Source organism: Myxine glutinosa, chromosome 13 (genome assembly GCF_964187855.1).
Source record: "Myxine glutinosa chromosome 13, kmMyxGlut1.1, whole genome shotgun sequence".
Classification (NCBI taxonomy): domain Eukaryota; kingdom Metazoa; phylum Chordata; class Myxini; order Myxiniformes; family Myxinidae; genus Myxine; species Myxine glutinosa.
In genome coordinates, this window is record NC_136273.1 from 72,594,222 (window position 1) to 72,616,308 (window position 22,087).

Genomic DNA, 22,087 nt, shown 5'->3' on the forward strand with positions numbered 1-22,087 from the left:
ACAAATCAAAACAATTCTCGTGACTGAATCCGGATATGGATTTTCACCAAAATCTAATCAATTCGTCCTTTTCACAACCCCAACCTGTCCACCAAATTTCGTCCAGATTTTTCCATAACTTTTTGAGATATCCCGCTCACAAACAGATAAACAAACGAATAGACAGACAGGGGTGAAAACATAAGCTCCATGCACCTTTGATGGCAAAGGTAATTAAGCATCTTTCTATACATAAAATGACGCTTCTCATATCACGATCAAATTACGTCACACTTATGCTAATACATTTAATATGGGAAATTAATTGAGGAGTGGGATTGAAGAGAGTGAGGGAGTTTGTTCCAGAGGCGGGAGAAAAGAGGAATGAAGGAGTGAAGGTGAGCAGAGAGCATAGATTTTGGCAGTTTCACCATAAGAGGGTTGCTGGCAGATCTTGTGCGACATGTAGGAATATTTGGGGGACAGAGAACAGAGAGAGCTGGGGGACCAAGGCGGGAGAGGAGTCAGTAGAAGACAGAAAGACCACCAACCTGCCTGCAGTGAGTGAGTGAAAGGCCCTCACAATCAGCTTCATCACGGGAGATTCCAATGATTCTGAAAGCTTTGGTTTCAACGGCGTGAAGACGAGCTAGGTGTGAGGCAGGAGCACCAGCCCAGAGGGGAGAGCAGTATTCCAGTGAGCTGCGGATGAAAGCCTTGTATGTGGTGACGAGCTCAGGTGTGTCAAGGAAGGACTTTGCACGACGGAGGATGCCCGGTCGGCGACTGGATTTGGAGGCCAGCATGGAAATGTGGTTTTCCCAGGAAAGATCATGGCAGATAGTGAGACCCAAAAGCTTGAGTGACCGAACTTTTTGGAGAGGATTGTTGAGAAAGTAAATGGGAGGGTTGTCCAGTCGGTCTTTTCGGAGAGACATAGTAAGAGTGTGAGATTTGTCAGGATTGAAAGACATGTTCCACTTGTTTGACCAGTCTGTGATTTTGTCCAGGTCTGCAGAGAGTGAGGAGGCTGCAGACTGCCGATCTGAGGGATGAGGTATGGAGCGGCAGAGAGTGGAGTCATCAGCAGAGAGATAGAGAGGATTTTCCAGAGAGTCGGAGAGATCATTGATGAAGACCAGAAAAAGCACAGGGCCGAGAGCATTGAACTTTGTGATATCTGCAAATTTGGAAAGCTGACACTTAACCCCATCATCCAAATAATCGATGTATTTTATGAATAAGTAGAGCGGCACTCGGTGGAGCGCATACCTCCGCCAGGCTGAACAGTTTGTTTTGTATCCCACTGATAGGCCGGAGCTGGTTTCGGACCTGAACCAAAATCTAATTGGCTTGTTCTTGTCACCTAACCAACTCATTCACCTATTTTTGTCATGAGTCATCCATAACATTTTAAATATCATGTTATATATCGCTTTTCGCCCTATATCTCAATAGTGAAGAATCACTTAAATATAAAATAAATCTCGTATCCGAATCCATATTCAGATCTTCACCAAAATTGAATCAGTTCTTCCTTGTCACACACACAACAGGTCCACAAAGTTTCATCCAAATCCGTCGATAACTTTTTGAGATATCCTGCTATATATCGTTTTTCGCCCTATCTCCCAATGGTGAAGAATCACTTTAAAAATTCTACTTGCCGGATCCGAATCCAATCTTCACCAAAATCTAATCATTTCATCCTTATCACATACGCTACCTATCTGCCAAATTTTGTCTGAATTCGTCCACAACTCTTTGAGATATCTTGTTCACAAACAGACAGACAAACAGACAAACAGACAGACAGACAGACAGACAGACGGGTGAATACACAACCTCCATCCACCTTCGGTGGCGGAGGTAATAATGGTCCCAGTACCGAACCCTGAGGTACCCCACTACATACAACCTCCAACTCAAAGCCACTCTTTGCTCTCTATAATTAAGGCAGTTTCTGATCCAATTAGCTACCTGACCAGCCACTCCATAAGCCCTCACCTTAGCCAACAACCTCCTATGTGGTACCTTATCAAATACCTTCTTCAAGTCAGGATACACGACATCGACCGTACTTTCTTCATCCACCCAATCAGTAACTTATTTGTAGAATTCCCAAAATAATGTTAAACGTGATCTCCCTTTGGTAAAATCCTGATGACTACCTTTATTAATTTGAAATTATTCAAATGTTTCCCTGCAAGTTCCTTAATTAATGTCTCCAACACATTTCCCACATCTAAAGTCAAGTTAACAGGTCAATGTTAGGTCAAACAGGTTTTTGTCAAACCTCGACTCTGATTCTGCAACTGGACCAGACGGCATCAGCCCACGGATCCTAAAATCCTGCTCTGCCGCTCTATCTCACCCTCTCTCTGTTCTTTTCACCCTATCTTTTGCTCAAGGTCATCTGCCAGCATCCTGGAAATCAGCAAACATTACCGCTTTACACAAAAAGGTGCAAAAACAGATCCTTGCAACTACAGACCAATCAGCCTGCTCCCAATTATCAGCAAAGTCATGGGATCCATCATTGCTTCGGATATGAAATCTTTCCTCTTCTCCAATGGCTTGATCTCTGATCATCAATTTGGTTTCAGACCAGGTCACTCTACTCTGGACATGCTGCTTCTGCTGTGTCAACAATGGATGGAGGTCCTCAATGCCAAACAGGAAATCAGAGCTGTCTCCCTTAACATATCACGTGCCTTCGATACGGTCTGGCAACCAGCTCTGCTCACCAAACTCTCCTCCTATGGTATCCATGGAAATCTCCATGCATGGCTTGCGGACTTCCTCTCTGGTCGTAGTCAACGTGTGGCCCTGAATGGACTTCTCTCATCTCCCCTTCCTGTTCAGGCTGGAGTTCCCCAAGGCAGTGTTCTGGGCCCTGTGCTTTTTCTGGTCTTTATCAATGATCTCTCCGACTCTCTGGAAAATCCTCTCTATCTCTTTGCTGATGACTCCACTCTCTGCCGCTCCATTCCTCTTCCCTCAGATCGGCAGTCTGCAGCCTCCTCACTCTCTGAAGACCTGGACAAAATCACAGACTGGTCAAACAAGTGGAACATGTCTTTCAATCCTGACAAATCTCACACTCTTACTTTGTCTCTCCGAAAAGATCGACTGGACAACCCACCCATCTACTTTCTCAACAATCCTCTCCAAGAAGTTCTGTCGCTCAAGCTTTTGGGTCTCACTATCTGTCATGATCTTTCTTGGGAAAACCACATTTCCAAGCTGGCCTCCAAAGCCAGTCGCCATCTGGGCATCCTCCGTCGTGCGAAGTCCTTCCTAGGCACACACAAGGCTTTCATCCGCAGCTCAATGGAATACTGTTCTCCCCTATGGGCCGGTGCTCCTGCATCACACCTAGCTCGGCTTCACGCTGTTGAAACCAAAGCTTTCAGAATCATTGGAATCTCCCGCGATGAAGCTATCTCTGAGGGCCTTTCACTCACTCACCGCAGGCAGGTAGGTGGTCTTTCTATCATCTACCGACTCCTCTCCGACCTTGCTCCCCCAGCTCTCTCTGTGCTCTGTCCCCCAAATATTCCTCCAGGTCGCACAAGATCTGCCAGCAACCCTCTGATGGTTGAACTGCCGAAATCTCGGCTCTCTGCTCACCTTCACTCTTTCATTCCTCTTTTCTCCCGCCTCTGGAACAAACTCCCACACTCCCTTCAATCCCACTCCTCCCTCCAGGTCTTCAAAAGAGCTGTTCACCACCATCTCTTATCTTCCCCCATCCAAAACCTTGATCTTTTCTACCCCCGCTAATTCACCCCAGATCCACCTTGTTTGAAATTCCAATTTCTTTCCTGGAAGTCCTAACAGTGTCCATATGTTTTATACCTCTCCCACCCCCCCACCCCCCTTCCCATGCCTCCCCCCAAAGCCCTCTCCCTCCCACAGATCTCTCGATGTCTCCATGTCTCTTGGTCCCTGCTCTCAAATGTTGTGTTTGTGTCCTTCCCCCTCTCTCCTCATCTTGTCTACCGCTCCCGATGTTATATGTTTTTTGTGTCGGTTTGTCTTTCTGTGTGATTAATGTTCGCTCTTTCACGAGCCTCGATCTTGAATACAAAAAAAAAAAAAAAATGAAATAAATGGTTCCCCAATTCTTCTCTGGATCCGTTCTTAAATAATGGTATTACAATTGCTACTCTCCAATCCTCCGGTACCTGTCTCTCGTCAGTAAGCTATTGAAGATACCCGTTAACATCTCGCTTATCTGCTCTGCCACCTCCTTCAATACTCGAGATGCATATTATCCAGTCCTGGAGCTTTACCAACCCATTTATTTTTCACTCCTGCGTTGGAGTGGTGACTAATCCAGGATTGTGCCCCTTCGCCCATGAAACTACCTTAGCAGCCCATGGCATGTAATGGTGCGAAAACGCTGGTTGTGTCATTTCTTTCTTTTTGTTTCTTCACTTCTCCACTTCTACTTGGAACTCTTCCAAAAGCCCTTGCTCAGTGTCCTCCCCTGAGATAGATGCTCTCCGACATTGGAAGTTCCCCTGACTGTTCCTGTGTAAATATAGAAAGAAAACATTTTAAATTATCCTCCCCTCTCATTCTCATCATCCACCTATTCTGCTGTGCTTTTCCTCAATGGGCCCACACATTTCTTAACCCTTTACATCCTTAAATTATGCCTTGTTGGTATTCTTGGCTACGTCCTTCTCATATTCCCTTTTGGCCTGCTGAATTATTTTCTTAACTAGTCTCTGTTCCCTGCCATACTGATGTGAGTGGAAGTCTAGTCCTGTTAGTTTATACCGAATAAATGCCTTCTGCTTATTCTTAACAGCACTCCTTATCTCATTGCTCAACTACCCTGTCGTCTTTCTGCCTCTAGTTTTACAACTCACTGGAATATACCTACTGTGCACCTGAAACATTTGCTCCTTGAAGGTTGCCCATTTATCTGATGCAGACCACCCACTCATTAACTTTACCCAATATAAAGCTCCCAATTCACTTCTCGTACCCTCAAAGTTTGCCCTCTTACAATCCATTAACCTCACACCATTATCCTGAACTTCAGATCTCAACAACAGAGTTGCGCTTACTATATTGGGGTCGCTGGTCCCCAGATGTTCTCCCACCTCCACCTCCTCCACCATATTTGGATAAATGCTCAAAAAAAGGACTAACACTGCACTCCCCTCGTGGGCTTTTGTACAAACAGGGTCACAAAGCAATCCTGGACTAAATCACCAGAAAATCTTCATCTGCTCTGCCTTTTCCTTGTTCCTGGACTAATCTATCCGGGGCAAGTTGAAATCCCCCTTAATCAATACTCTCGCCTTATCACATGCCCTTCTGAATCCTTCACATATCCATAAACGTGCAGTCTAATTCCATAAAACATACAGCATCCATGCTGGGAAGTTGCATTCGTTTTGTTCACATCGGTCAAGCTCTTGAGCTCTTCTGTGGGATATTGATGCCACCACAGACCATTGTTCCTCTTCTGTAGGTGAGGATTTGCATCATTCTGGAGGAGGAGCTCTATCATCACAGAATGGAGGAGTACAATATGGCAACTGGACGCATAGGCCATTTTCGATGAAAGGAGCTTTTTGTTTTGTTGTGAGCAGTATGTGGCCATTATAGTTTGCATCACTACTGTAAGTGCACCTGTGCAGCTGATTCCATTCATCCTATAGGTTAGGGCAGGAATTTTTGGAATTTGGCAAGAATGACTTACACTGTGTCAAAATATAGAATCTTTAACATCCACCATCTAATGCTAACAGAGAGGATAACCGGCTTAATATCCATCTGAGGGACTAAGAACTTTGTGAAATCAACACCCTGTCTGCAAAGCACCAATCAGACAGTTTAAAGTCGGTTTGGGAATCAAGGTGTAAGTCAGACTAGACAACTCGAAGGTGTAAGTGTGCTAACTCGGCACCATCCCCTTGGACGAAAAGATGGAGTCCGTACAATATACCAAATGCCTACAACAGTAAGGCTCGTTATGCACAGTCAATTATTTGCATGTTCCATGACTTTTAATTGGACAGTGCATGCAGTAATGCGAGTGACGTCAGACGTACAACAGGTCAGGCTGTCGCTTTGTCCATTCTAAAAACTGGTTACAACTTACAGAATTACCGTCAGTCATGATGGGATGACCGAGTATGAGAAGAACCGAACGGACAGAACACAGAACAGGCTGCAGTGAAATTGCATCGCATTTGCACGTCACAGTCTCACCGGTGAAGAACAAACAAGGGATCTGAAGGTCTCACCTCATTTTTTTGAATCCAGTTGTTGTTCCACATGTTCTTTTCAATCAGATGTGAGAAGATACTCTAAAAGCGACACAGGAGCAGCGAGTTTACGAGAGATTGAATTACATAAGGAATATCTAAGGCAGAGCTTATCTAATCAATTCAGCCATCATATAAAACTGGTCAACATCTACTCATGCTATCCCATTAAATTCTGCCCCCAACGACCGCCTTTCAAACGTCGGATTATTTGTTTCCCATTTTTCCTTCAAGCACAATAAACAAATAAATGACACAATTTACACAACCAAAAACTAAATATCACCCATTTGTTGTGTGTCTGCGTGTGCACAGTCAAAGTGGGAACTTGTGCCTGCATAATGCATTATATCAGTAGGTGTCATGACAACAACACTGCTTTGCTTGTGTACCACTTTGATGGCTCGAGGTTCCACCAGTGAACAACTATGTGGGTTTTTTATGGCATAGCCCGTATGAATGAATGTATGCAAGTATGTATGTATTGTCGCGCAACTCCGGTTAACACTAGAGTCGCAGATGGCCTAAATGGTCATTTCGGAGGCAACAACCAAACAAGGATTCGGCTATATGTCGCGCGGGAGGAAGAAGGAAAATGGAGGCTGCGGCAAAAGCTTACCTTCAGCGCACCGACGTAGCTCCGGTCCTGTAAGGGGATTAACTCAAGCGGGCACAGGTTTAACAGGGGATGCAAAATAATACAAGGGTTTATTAAAGGAAAAAGGCAAGGACAGGAAAAAGCAGGAGCCGGTATCAAATATCCTAATTGGGACGTCCCCACTCGACAGATTTCAGAAACGAGACGAGGGAATATGAATTAATAAAAAGAACACGTTCGTCGTGCAATTGGGAAAGGTATTGTAGTGTGCAGTCTTATCTGTCTGTAGTTTTGCGTGTAACACGGCCCCGCTCGGCCGCCACCAGGCCCCGCTCCATGCTCCGATCGTTTGCACACGAGGTAGGCCCCGTTCCAAGCTCCGATCCCCTCGCCGCCCACGAGGTCCGTGCACCAGGCACCACGCATCCAACGCAGGCCAGCGAGCTCCACACAAGGTCGACCCTCAACTCGAGCATGAACACAGAACGACGAAGGACGGCAAAGGGGGAAAGAGAGCGCGAGTCCACTGCACGCCAACTCTTCTGCTTGCCAACTCACTCACTCCACTGCATCTCAAGACCCACTGCCGCGCAACTGCTCTGAACCAACTGCCGTGCAACTCCTCCCAACCAGCTCACTCTCGAAAGTCCTGCCGCCCCTCGTATCACTCTGCGGCGGTGACGTCAGCCTTGGCGCACTATCCAATCAGTGGCCTCCACCGAATCACAGGCCTGTGGTGTCATCATAGCACGTGGCACTCGAGGTGGATAGGCCTGTCAGAGGTGTAAATGGCGGCGGCCATGCGGTGGTGTCCTGGCCTGGTTTCCTTTTGCCGGTTCTCTTTCACAGTCATGTCAGGGAGGGCGTTATTTAGTGTTGTACTAAAGGTCCTACCGACGTGTCTAAGTGGTGTGCAGTGCCAAAAGGGACAAAGGTTTGGCTAACCATGTGAGGACACACAGGGGCGTTACTCTTTAATCCCTAACTCTATTTAACACATGAACCTCCTGGTAGGTTCACAAGTATACTCCTTACCCGACAAAACGCCTACACATGAACTTATTACAAGGTCAGATTCCTTACCGCAACAGACGAAGCACGTTACCTATTCAGATCTATCTGCTCTACATATCACTACCCCGCCAGACATAACAGTATGTATGTATGTATGTACGCACCTACCAACCCTACCGATTCGCGCGGCAGCCTACCGATTTTCTATAGCTCCCAACGCATACCGATTTTATTAGTCAGACATACCGCATTTGGAAATTGTTATTGGAAAAAAATTAATAGTTGTGTTTTTTCAGTTTTGCGTTCGTTTCTCACTGCCAAGATCGTATTACACGCGGCTGCTTCTACATTCTACAAAACTCGTGCCTGACCTTGATTTCTTATCTCGTCAGCGATTGGTTATTGCTTCCAAACTAAGCATGACCAATGGGACGACAGGAAACAGTGGGCATTCATTTCAAGACAACGCGCCATTTTCCATTCATGATCAAAGACTGCAGTGAACAGAGAGTACTCATCGCTTTGAACAGTGCACGACAACAATGCAAACACCAGAAAAGAAAAAAACCACCCCCACGCTGGGTCAACAAGTCTAAGCCAAGTTGGACAACAGAGTTCAAGTGTATCAAGGCTTCGCGTAAGGGAGACGGCCATGCCTTCTGGGATATGTGTCGATCAGACTTCTCCATCAGTCATGGGGGATACATGATTATGTAAACTCTTGTGTACATGTATGGGCACATACATGTAGAGCTTGGACAGTGAGTAATTTATGGAAACGTGACTGATGATCATGATGTCTTAGAAAAATTAAGATTGGTGAGTAGATCAACCATGTTAAGTTGTCTCTTTTTCACTCTAAAAATATGTTGATATATTTCAGCTAACTGTGGTCTCAAAATGCAGGAGATTGCACCAATTTTGCTTCATTTTTTTGAAAAATTCCCGGGGGGGCATGCCCCAGGAGCCCCCTAGGGACGCGTGCGACGCCTACCGCTTTTCTTTCAAAAAAGGATGGCAGGTATGGTATGTATGTATGTATGTATGTATGTATGTATGTATGTATGTATGTATGTATGGCCCTTTTGCCGGCATTTTGCTGTTGATTAGCACGTCCCCATGCACAGCAGGAGACTGGGTTTTGCAATCTCGTGTGTGTGTGTGTGTATGTGTATGTGTGTGTGTGTGTGTGTATGTGTATGTGTGTGTGTGTGTGTGTGTGTGTGTGTGTGTGTGTGTGTGTGTGTGTGTGTGTGTGTGTGTGTGTGTGTGTGTGTGTGTGTGTCGTGTGTCTAATCTGTCTGGGCCTTAACTTTTTTTTACCATTCGAGCTATTGTCATCAATTTTTCACCAAAACTTTATTATGATAATATGGAGAAGACAAATAATTTTGTTAAAAGTTCAAAAGGTTAAAGGGTTAAAGGTCAGTGTCACCTAAAATCATCAATTTTCATCCAATTGACCTGAAATTTAAATTTACAATTTGAGTTTTGTCATAAAACTTTCAATAAAGCTTTATATAATAATACGGACAAGGCAAATTAATAATTTTGTCAAAAGGTCAAAAGGTCAAATGTCAGCGTCACATAAAATCATCAATTTTCATCCGATTGACCTGAAATTTTAATAATTTGCATATTACGTCACAGAATTGGTTCACCAATCAAAACATAGAAGCTGATTTTTATTTTATTTTTTTAGATCTAAAGCTCAAAGGTCAAGGCTGCATAAAATCATCAATTCGAATTTTGTATTTTTTTAAACTCTTTTCATTATTTTGAGCATACGGAAGACGTTTGATTACAAACGGACGCAGATGAGCTTTGCATTTTCAGATACTTTCTAGTTCCCTTTAAAATTCATTTTCTCTGCACCCGTTGGTCCGATTGACACGAAATTCTCACCATAGGAGCGCCTCCTCCTGTGGAAATTGTTAATGACAATTATGATGTCATAGGTCACGTGATAGATCGCCATCTTGGAAACACTGAAAAATTTTGCACCTCTATATCTCCGAAACCGCTCCATGGAAAAAAATTGAAAGGTGGCTCATTGTAAAGTACTCCTCATGTGGAATAACACATGTTAATGATGATGTCATAGGTGCCTCCATTATGACGTCATAATTCGGCAAGTAAAAAAACTTCATCGATCAGGATGAAATTTCTTGAGCATCATCGAGGTATAAATTGATGCAGAAAAAAAAATGACATCATAGGTCACGTGGTCCGGCCGCCATATTTTTACGGTGCAGCCCATGGGGCAATGTCATCTTGAACAGCATTTGTCTTTCCATCTGGTGTATGTATATGTCCCTCACAAATGTTCAAAATTAGAGCTGAGGATCTCGTCACATGACAGGGGGACAAGAGATTCTCCACTCAGCAGATGGCTATGCTGTTGTTAGACTATTGGCCTTGTTTTTCTACATAAATCTTGAATGAGATGTAAAGTAGAAAGGCATAAAAAATAATTGACTTTGGTGAGTTTTAAGCCACACAGTGGAATATCGTTTTCCAATATACGAGTCAATGATAAAATAAATATACAAATGTAAACAGGATATGTTTTTTTGATTCCTGTTAGCAGAAAGCTTACATAAAGGGTTAAAATAGAGCCAATTTGAAATGTGTCTAACGGAAGCCTGCGGAGTCGAAGCAATTTCTGACAACACAGGTCATTTCCCAGGCGAAGGCCTGCATTTTACATGATCTAGCTATTGCAGAGAATCCGACTCAAAGGAATGACAGGTTTTGGAGATTGGATTCTTTCTTTTTTTCTTTCCATTTGGTAAAAAATTTAAGGCCATGTTTTTACAGTTTGGGCGCTTCATCACAGTCGAAGCGAATCTCATTCTGCTTAACGAGATGCATGATTAAAATGAAGCCAAATATACCGTAATGTCTGCTATGATACATATGAATGATTGTGAAAGGTTCATATCAATATCGGCATATCGGTTTATGCACCCGAACAGGCTCACGCTAAAAGAGCCAATTTGAGAACACCTTATGTCATGGAGCGAGTTACAACCATAATGGAAATCTCCTTTAAACATTATTCATGAGATCTGATGAGAAAAGGGTTAGAGTCGCAGTGGATTAACCTGAATCGACTTTAATTAAAGACTGTTCAACTTTACAAGGAGCTCTCTTAGAATGTACTTCAATGCAGGAGGCCATTAGGCCCATCAAAGCCTGTGCTACGATTGAACCACCTTTAGAGGCCATTTTTCCCCGCAAAGCGGGGGTTCGCCTTTTTCGGGCACCGTGGTCCCCTTTTTGAAGCAATGTTTTATAGCCGGATGCCCTTCCTGCCGCCAACCCTGTTAGTCTCCTCTTGCGACACACAGGGAATTACCAGTGAGCTGGTACTCAATTTGCCGACCTCGGAAGGATGACAGACTGAGTCAACCCCCCTGGCGTTAATTCAGCGATCAACCGGGATTTGAACCCGGGATCCTAGGATCCCAAGCCGGCACCCTAACCGCTAAGCCGGGATTCGAACCCAGGATCCTAGGATCCCAAGCCGGCACCCTAACCGCTAAGTCGGGATTCGAACCCAGGATCCGAGGATCCCAAGCCGGCACTCGAACCGCTAAGCCGGGATTCGAACCCAGGATCCTAGAATCCCAAGCCGGCACCCTAACCGCTAAGCCGGGATTCGAACCCAGGATCCTAGGATCCCAAGCCGGCACCCTAACCGCTAAGCCGGGATTCGAACCCAGGATCCGAGGATCCCAAGCCGGCACCCTAACCGCTAAGCCGGGATTCGAACCCAGGATCCTAGAATCCCAAGCCGGCACCATAACCGCTAAGCCGGGATTCGAACCCAGGATCCTAGGATCCCAAGCCGGCACCCTCACCGCTAAGCCGGGATTCGAACCCAGGATCCGAGGATCCCAAGCCGGCACCCTAACCGCTAAGCCGGGATTCGAACCCAGGATCCTAGAATCCCAAGCCGGCACCCTTACCGCTAAGCCGGGATTCGAACCCAGGATCCTAGGATCCCAAGCCGGCACCCTCACCGCTAAGCCGGGATTCGAACCCAGGATCCTAGAATCCCAAGCCGGCACCCTAACCGCTAAGCCGGGATTCGAACCCAGGATCCTAGAATCCCAAGCCGGCACCCTAACCGCTAAGCCGGGATTCGAACCCAGGATCCGAGGATCCCAAGCCGGCACCCTCACCGCTAAGCCGGGATTCGAACCCAGGATCCTAGAATCCCAAGCCGGCACCCTAACCGCTAAGGCTCAAAGGCTCAAAGCCTGTGCTATAATTGCAATATATTATTGTTTGTCCCTGCTCTATCTTTTTTTAAATGCTGAGTTTCAAGCACGCAAGCAGCAAGAGTCTTTGGTACGACTCAGCCGAGGTTCGAATCACAACCTCACAGCTTCAGAGCGGACGCTTTAACCATTAGACCACCGAGTTAAACTTGATACTATTTCATTCTTTGTAGGTGGGGATCCACATGACCTTGATTTTGTTTTGTGTAATGGTGTTTCACAGATTTTGAAAAATTAGATATACAACCTGGTGCTGAATTTCTATTTCAAGCTGAGGGTTCAGGGAAACTCTCCATTTATTTTTTGCAGATGACTCCACATTTTGTCATACAGTAGCCCAACCGACTGGCAGGAAGCTGCATCACTCTATGCTGATCTGCAATTGATTAGACGCTTGTCCGATAAATTGAACATGTCTTTCAATCCTGGTAAATCTCACGGCTTCGCCCTGTCGCTCCAGAAGGATCATTGTACGAGGACACCTATCTATTTCCCATGGTCAGCCGCTGAAAGAGTTTCAGTCTCTTGAACTTTTCGGTCTCACAATCAGCCATAACCTCTCCTGGGCCAACTGCATAACAAAGTTGGCCTCCAAAGCCAGCCACAGACACAAACAGTCACATACTTCATCATTCCAAGTTATTCCTTGAAAAATCAGAATTATTTCCAGCCCACAAAAGGCCTTTGTCCGGAGCTCAAAAGACTACTGTACCTTCTCTTTTCTATGGGCTGGGGTCCCAGGATCACATCTATCAATCCAAGATCTGTTCAACACAAGACCTTTTGCTTTTTGCACTGCTCACAGGTTGATGCCTGCTTTTTAACCGCATATCCTTTTCCAGTCCAGCTACCTGTGCTCTCACAGCCATCCGACCATTCCCAACTCCTCAATGATGCACACATTCTTCCAGTAACCCCCTCCTCCTTAAACTCCCCAAATCCCGGCTTTCCAGACACCGTAATTATTTTACTTTGTGGGTTAATGACTTGCACAAATAACCAACTGAAACTGAAGGGACACCAATAATGTATTTCCTGCAACTTATTTTCCATAACTAGGTAAACCTGAAACAAGGAAAACAATAGCCATGAGCTTTCAATTAAACATCAGAGGACTATATCATATATCTGGTACCCCGTTCTCAAAAAAAAAAAAATGCAGATACGAGGGGGGCATTAAATAGTTCTCAAGTAAAAAAAAAAAAAAAACCTCAAAAATCCATGTCATATCAAATTGAAAAAGTTCTCTCAAACCAAGTCTTCTGTTCACTTCTGTTCTTTCTCATTTATTATTTTTATGCCTCCGGCCATTTTGTCGGCGGAGGCATTAGGTTTTCGGGTTGTCCGTCCGTCCGTCCGGGCTAAACCTCGTTTTTTTCAGCAACTACATGTCCGACTGAGACAAAACTTTCAGGGTAGGATGACACCCATGCAGAATGTTATGATAATTGTGATGTCATAGGTCATGTGGTATGACAGCCATCTTGGATTAAATGCAAATAATGTAAAAAATTATTTCTCGGAAACCGCTGAATGGAAAAATTTGAAACTTGGCACATTGTCAAGTACTCCCAATGGGGAACAAAAGCATGATAATGACATCATAGGTGAAGTGGTATACCAGCCAAAAATGTTTTAATCGAATTCTTTATCCGAAAAATCTGAAATTGCATGCACGTGATATATGACACATTTGTATTGAAATATTAAATTTACGACATTATAGGTCACATGGTTTGGCAGCCATATTGGATTTAACACAAAACCATAAAAAAATATCTTCTCCCAAACCACCAAATAGATTAAGTCAAAACTTTACGTGTGTCATTAACTAGGCATGGCAATTAAAAGATGATCACGAAAACATCTTTGGTCACATGGTGTGGCAGCCATATTACATTGAAGGAAATATTAAATAATTATATCTCTGAAACCGCTTACCCTATTGATGCGAAATTTTACAAATAAAACCTAACACCATTGTTGCATATAGTTGGAAAATGATGATGTAGTAGGACACGTGGTTTGGCAACCATAATAGATAGAAAAATGAACCTTATCCAATCAACACGAAACTTCACAAACATGATCCGCTACCCATACATATGCAGAGTGTACATTTTTATGCCACGTGGTCATATGCCACGTGGTGTAGCAGCCATATTAGCTTGAAAGTCGATATGTAAAAAAAAATCCCTTATCTGAAACCGCTTCACCGATCGATGTGAAATCTGTCATTGCTGGTGAAAATGTGATACTAGAAAACAACTGAAGGGATTTAAATCAAACTTGTTTATTTTTAGGACAATGAACGAGGGCATCTACCCGTTGTGGGACTATGCGGAGGCATATTGGCGACACAGTCACATTTCTCTTGTTTCTTCTTTTTTAACTGCCTGTGGAATCAGCTTCCACATCCCCTTCAATCTCATTCTTCTCTCCAGGTCTTTAACACAGCTGGTCAGTGTTCACCAGCATCTCGGATTATCTCCCATCCAAAACCATAATCTTTTCTATCCTCATTAACACCTCCCACCCATCCCCTCCACGACCCCATCCAAAACTGTCCTCCCTCCAAATTTACAGTTTTCCCGTCTGAGAGTTTCCTTCTGTATCCATCTTGTCCACCCCCATGCCCCCATCCTCTCCTGCCCCCCATTCCTCCCCACACCCACTGTTTTTCCGCCTCCCTCTGTCTTGGCCTTCGACTCTGCTGTTCGCATTTCCCCCTCTCACTGCTGTTCCTTTTTTCCTGTTACGTCCTAATCCATTCCTAAAAAAAACTAGAACAGCAATAGGTAGAGCACATACCTCTAACAGGTTGAACATTTACATTTCGTATTTCACTGATAGGCCGGATCTGCATCTGGACCTCCAAAATCTAATCGGCTTGTTATTGTCACCTACCAAACTCATCCATCAAATTTCATCTGAATCCGGCCACAACTTTTTCAAGTTATCATGCTCTGTATCGTGTTTGGCTCTATCTATCTATAATTCCAGTAATCTCTGTGTGTTTGTTTGTACGTTTGTACGTTTGTTTGTTTGTCTGTGACCGCTGTTTCTCGACAACCACGGGTCCGATATACTTTAAACTTGCCAGGTATATTGCTGGGGACCCGAGGATGTGCCTTTTCAAGGTTTGAAATTAATCGGACAAGTACTTACCGAGCTATGGCGATTTAGCCGTTCGCCGTTCGCTTTGGCGTTGCGAATGGACCAAACCATTGCATGTAAATAGAGGGGGGGGTTCTGTGGTCGTTGCGAATGGACCAAACCATTCATGTAAATAGAGGGGGGGGGGGGTTCTGTGGTCGTTACTGCCACGTGGTTTCAAAGTTTTTTTTTGTTGTTGTTGTTTGCACGCATGTTTTTTTGCACCCACGTACGGGCACGCCCTAGGATGTTTACACACACACACCCCTACACAAATTTTTTTTTTTTTTTTTTTGGCAAGGACCGGGCACCCACGTACGGGCACGTCCTAGCTTATATATAGTACGGGCATGCCCTAGTTTATCTCAATGGTGATAGAAGAATCACTTACAAAAATTAGAAAAACGTCAGATCCAGATTTGGATCTTCACCAAAATCGAATCGATTTGTACATGCCATACACCCAACCTCTCCACCAGGTTTCGTCCAAATCTGTCCACAATATTTTGAGATATCGTGCTATATATCGTTCTTGGCCCTATCTCTCAATGTTGAAGAATCACTTTAAAAATGCTAGTATCCGGATCCAAATACACCAAAATTTAATCATTTCGTCCTTCTTATACACTCAACCTGTCCACCTGTCCAAATCTGTCCACAACTGTTTGAGATGTAATGTTCACAGACAGACAAACACAGACAGAGAGACAAACAGACAAACAGGGGAAAACATAACCTCCGCCCACCTTCGGTGCCAGAGATAAAAAAAAATACTAATAGGATTATTACAGCCGCGGGCAATGCCAGGTACCCCTCCCTGGTCGTTGTTTTTTTTATTAAATGAAAACGAAAATGTGTCTCTGTCTTTATGTCTTGTAACTATTCCGAGACCCTTGGACCAATCGACACCAACTTTTCAGGGTATACTCAGGGGTCCCTACTTATGCTTTCCACAAAAGGTTTAAAAAAAATAAATTTAAATATATAAAAAATATTTTATTGTTTAGTTTTTTCTGGTTTTCTCATAGGTGTTATTATGTTATTATAAGTTACATATTATTATATATATTATTATGTGGCGGACACGAAAGCTCACTGGCGCGAGGGCATCATTCCGCGCACCAAGTGGGCGGCGGCCACGCCCGAGGGGTAGGCGTTAGGCTGGGCCAAATCAGGGGTGATTTTCAATTTTTCATACTACAAGGTTGTAATTTACCTAAAAGTTGTGGCTGGGTAACAGAAACAAAACCATGAAATTTTTTTTCAAAAATATTGACGTCTTACGGTAAAACAGCCCTTTACCATAGCAACGTTACAGACGACTCAAAATATTCTTAAAATCGATGATTTCTCAGGCTGTGTGTGACCCCCAGAGTTGATTCTGGTACAAAAAGATTCAGAATTGAAAGCCAAGGATGATTGGATAGCTTAACAATGTCTGTGACACAATTCAATACAACTTTTATCCCAAAAACTCATTTTTATCTCAAATTTAAGGCATTTGTTTGAAAAAAAAAATGAAAATTTTGCTTTTTAATCATAGGATAATCATTAATCAGAGCTATAGTCAAATTAAATGTACTTTAAATTAACTTTTGTCATTGATTAAGCTTTTTTGTCTCAAATTTAAGGTCTGACATTGAACACTGATAAAATAAAAAACCTCGTCCCAATTGTAATCAATGGAGGCCAATGACTTCTTAGTCACAACCTCAGTGGATGTTGCCAGTCCATGCAGCTTCTCCCTGACGCCCTTCACAACCCTGTATAGAGCCTGGAGCTGCGCCTCAGATTTGGGGGCCTTGTTAGTGTTCAAATCTGTGGCGAGTCCAAGTGTCCGCTCTGCTGCGTCATTGACAACTGGGAGTTTGGCCACAACTTCCTTGCCATGACGATAGCTGTCTGAGGTGGGCCACTGTGCAACGGGGAGCTTGACAAAACTGGAGTCAATACCCAAGAGTTCAAACATGCTCCAAGAGTCGTAATCAACAAAGTCTTTGAGGGCTTTACTCCCCAATTGCTGTGAGGCTGGCATCTCCTGTATCATGTTATATGCAGTCCAATGGTACCTGAGCATAGCCCTTCTCATAGTCTGCTTGTCAGATGACGTTCTGTCCGAGAAGAGTGCCAAAGAGACCAATCTCTCTGAGAGGTACCACAAATGGTTTTGTAGCTTCTCTCGGGCCACAGTCACAAAGGACAGAAATTTGGCAGGCCACTTTGTTGGATTCTTTGCGATACTGGCCTCAGCCTTGAGGAGGTTCTTCATCAGGTACATGTCGTTAGATGGTGCATCTGCAGCACTGGTACATGTCAACCACGCTTTAGTGTAGAAGACTGACATGAATGCAGCGAGACTGGTTATGTCTTCCAGCTCTTCGGGTGTGTAGATATCTCCCAGCTGCCAACGGAAGAGTGCCACCTTTATAGTGTATAAAGTCTTGCTCATCCAACGGGCGTGGTGGAATGCCCCAGGAGCTTTGATAGTGATGGTCCTCATACCATCAGGGACAGTCCCTCCAAGAAACAGCAGTGTAAGGTGTGCCAGCTCCAGGTAGTCGTGTCGAAGAGTCTCCTTTGTGCTATTGTCCATCCACGTCTGAAGGAAGGTGATGGTGGCATGTACATGGCCAGCCAGCTCTCTCTGTTGAGCAGACACCTCGACCAATGTGTAGTTGCCCTGGTCCAATTCACTCCAAGTGTTGAGCAGTCGCTTGAACAGCTGTTCATTAGGTCCTGTGGTGGGGCCATACACTATTGAGCAAGACGCCCCTCCAACCAATTCGTGGATGTGGTGCCGACACGCCAGTTGCAGAAGACTCCTGCCAAACTCAGTCTCCAGTCTTACTACGACTCCACTCTTGACCCCAGAGTTCACTGCCGTTGTATCGAAGACAAGAGCGCCTATCCTTGATGTGTGCAAGAGCGCCTTGAACGCCCTGATGAATGGTTACAGTAACAACCGAAAGCAGGCATTAAAATTAATGATTGTAAGCTGCTTTTGTTAACTTTTTTTTATTGAAATGAAGATGGCCAAATTTAAACAACGTTATAACAGTTATAAAAACTGGACAATACAAGGTTGTAAAAGACAATTTAAAGTAAATTTAATCTGATTAATGGTTATCCTATGATTAAAAAGCAAAATTTTCAATTTTTTTCCATAAATATGCTTGAAATTTCAGACAAAAATCAGTTTTTTGGATAAAAGTGGTATTGAATTGTGTCACAGACATTGTTAAGCTATCCAATCATCCTTGGCTTTCAATTCTGCATCTTTTGGTACCAGAATCAACTCTGGGGGTCAAACACAGCTTGAGAAATCGTCAATTTAGGCATTTTTTGAGTCGTCTGTAACTGTTGCTATGGTAACGGGCTGTCTGACCGTAAAACGTCAATATTTTTGAATTTTTTTTTCATGATTTTGTTCCTGATACTCACTCACAACTTTTAGGTAAATTACATTGAATTAGGAAAATCACCTCCGATTTGGCCCAGCCTAGTAGGCGTGGCCGCGGGATATACACCGGGCGCGCAGCCCGGAACGCTCCAGTGTTACAGTGGAGCTCTTGAATAAAGACTCTTACAACTTACCGCGTTGTCCGCTTCCTCCTTGCTTACAAGCAGCGCGCATAACACCGCGCTTCATTGGTGACCCTCTGACGTTCTGGTCAGCCGTCGCTGACCACCTGAATACGCCATCGCAATGGCAACCAACGCGGTCCAGATGAAACTCCCCGAGTTCTGGGAGACGCAAGCCGAAGTCTGGTTCCTGCAGGCAGAAGCCCAGTTCCGACTTTGAGGCATCACGGTGGACGAGACCAGGTACTGCCACGTGGTCGCTTCCCTCAGGCCCGGTACGGCCGCCCGTGTCCTGTCGGTCCTGAAGAACCCACCGGCCGACGGCAGGTACGAGGCGATCAAGCGTCTCCTCCTCGCCACGTTCGGCCTCACGGTGGACGCACGGGCCGACCACCTCCTGGACCTCCCCGAGCTCGGTGACACGCGACCGTCGGTCCGCATGGACCATATGCTGTCATTGATGGGAGACGAAACACCGAACGCTCTTTTCCGGGCGTTATTTCGACGCCAGCTGCCGGCACGAGTCCGCCTCGCGTTGGCCGGTTCTGCGACGATGGAACCCCGAGCGCTCGCTGCCGAGGCGAACAGGTTCTTCGCGGCTTTGGACGCGCAGGCGAGTTTTGGCGCGGCCGTCGCGCATCCCGAGGCTGACCCTGATGTTGATGCACCACACCTCGGGGATCCCGAGGCTGACGCACGCCGCGTGGCCGCCGCCACGCCACGCCCACCACCACCGCGGAAACCGCGGCCTACGGCTTCGCCACAAACCTGGTGCCATTTCCACGCTAGGTTCGGCCACGAGGCCCGGCAATGTCGCCCGCCGTGCTCATTCGGCAGGTCGGGAAACACCCGGGCCGGCCCTCGGTAGTGGCACTGAGCGCCGGCCGATTAAACAGCCTCCTGTACATAACGGACACCTTATCCGGGCGCCATTACCTGTGCGACACGGGAGCGCAGGTGAGTGTCGTTCCCGCCGGTACGTCCGACAAGCAGACCGCGGGCCGGGGCCCCACGCTGCTTGCTGCCAACGGTACGCCCATTCGCACATACGGAAAACGCTGCCTTTCTCTGCGGTTCGGAGGGCAGGTTTTCCGATGGTCGTTCGTGACTGCCGACGTGCCTATGGCACTGCTTGGCGCGGACTTCCTTTGTGCCAATGGCCTCTTGGTGGACGTAAAGCACAGAAGGCTTGTCCAGGCTGAGACATTCAGCTCGCTCGCTTGCGCGCTGCCTGCCTCGTTGATCAACTCACGGAGCGGCTCATCGAGCGGCTCGCCGAGCGGCTTGCTGAGCGGTTCGGTTCCGGCCAGGTTCATCTGCACGCTTCCGGCAGCAGACGAATTCACCCGCCTCCTCGCCCGTTTCCCGGCCCTCACGAGGCCCACCTTCTCGGTGGGGACCGTCAAGCACAGGGTGGAACATCACATCCCCACCGCCGGGCCACCGGTCTACGGCCGGGCAGGCCGCCTCGAGCCGACGAAGCTCGCGGTAGCTAAAGCGGAGTTTGCTACGCTGGAGCGGCTCGGCATCGTGCGGCGCTCTGAGAGTGCTTGGGCGTCGCCGCTCCACATCGTGCCCAAGCCCGGCGGGGGATGGCGACCGTGCGGGGACAACCGCCGTCCCAACGACGCCACCACCCCCGACCACTACCCCGTCCCACATATTCAGGACTTTTCTGCCCGCTTGGCGAATATGTCCTTCTTCTCGAAGGTGGACCTCATACGCAGTTACCACCAGGTCCCCGTCAGGCCGGAGGGCATCCCGAAGACGGCTGTCATCACGCCGTTCGGTCTTTTCGAATTTCTTCGGATGCCCTTCGGTTTGAAGAATGCGGCTCAGGCGTTCCAGCACCTCATGGACAGCGCCTTGCGCGACTTGGATTTAGTCTACGTCTATCTGGATGATATCCTCGTCGCAAGCGCGTCCCGCGAAGAGCACCTCCACCATCTCCGCACGCTCTTCGAACGCCTGGGCCAGCACGGCCTGATCGTGAACCCCGCCAAGTGCCGGTTCGGTGTCACTGAAATCGACTTTTTGGGGCACCGCGTCAACAGGCACGGGGCCGTCCCCCTACCGGCCAAGGTGGAGGCGTTGAAGGGGTTTCCGCGCCCCCGCACGACCAGGGGGCTCCAGGAGTTCCTGGGCATGGTAAACTTTTACCATCGGTTCCTGCCCCGCATCGCCCAGCTCCTGCGCCCCCTGCCCGAGGCCCTCTGAGGGAAGCCGGGCAAAGGTGACGTCACCTGGACCGAGCAGATGGACGCGGCGTTCGTGGGCGCGAAGCTCGCCTTGGCTAACGCCACCATGCTCGCGCACCCGGCGTCCGATGCACCGATCGCCCTCACCACCGAAGCCTCGGACTACGTGGTGGGCGCGGTGCACGAGCAATGGGTGCGTGGAGCTTGGAAACCGCTGGCGTTCTTCAGCCGGCAGCTTCACCCGCCTGAGCGCCGGTACAGTACCTTCGACCGCGAGTTGCTCGGGCTCCACCTGGCGGTCAGGCACTTCCGCCATCTGCTCGAGGGCCGTGCGTTCACGGCCTTCGTCGACCACAAGACACTGGTGTTCGCGATGGGCAAGGTCGCCGAGCCGTGGTCGGCCCGGCAGCAGCGTCACCTCTCGGCCGTGTCCGAATACACGACGGACATCCGGCACGTCGCGGGGAAGGACAACCCAGTGGCGGATTGCCTTTCCCGGTCCGTTGCCCACGCGGTCCACCTCGGCATCGACTATGCCCGGATGGCGGCGGACCTGGCCGCCGACCCCGACGTCCAGGCCTTGCGGACCGCCGTTACGGGCCTCCGCGTCACCGAGGTGCCGTTCAACGGCGCGGGCACGGCCCTCTGGTGCGACGTCTACCTCGGGCGGCCTCGCCCCATCGTGCCCACGGGCTGGCAGCGCCAGATTTTCGACGCCATCCACGGCCTGTCCCACCCGGGCATGAGGGCCTCCCAGAGGTTGATCGCCGACAAGTTTGTCTGGCATGGCCTCCGGAAGGCCGTCCGCGGCTGGGCCAGGACGTGCCTCGCATGTCAGCGCGCGAAGGTGCACCGACACACCCAGGCCCCATTGGCCCCGTTTGCGGTGCCGGAACGTCGGTTTGACCACGGTCACGTGGACCTGTTGGGACCTCTGCCCCACTCGCGGGGTTTCACCCACGTCCTGACCATGATGGA

The 22,087-nt window shown here is 47.1% G+C and overlaps 1 protein-coding gene across 2 annotated transcripts in view; it reads right to left on the reverse strand.

The window, feature by feature from the left end:
* The window catches only part of LOC137439023 (neuroligin-4, X-linked), a 330,588-nt gene that overhangs the window by 24,903 nt on the left and 283,598 nt on the right, over nucleotides 1–22,087 (reverse strand). For both annotated transcript variants that reach the window (XM_068134608.2, XM_068134607.2), the window contains one exon: nucleotides 6,252–6,314. In XM_068134608.2, coding sequence (XP_067990709.2) covers nucleotides 6,252–6,314 — 63 coding nt within the window. The remainder of the gene's footprint in view (nucleotides 1–6,251; nucleotides 6,315–22,087) is intronic.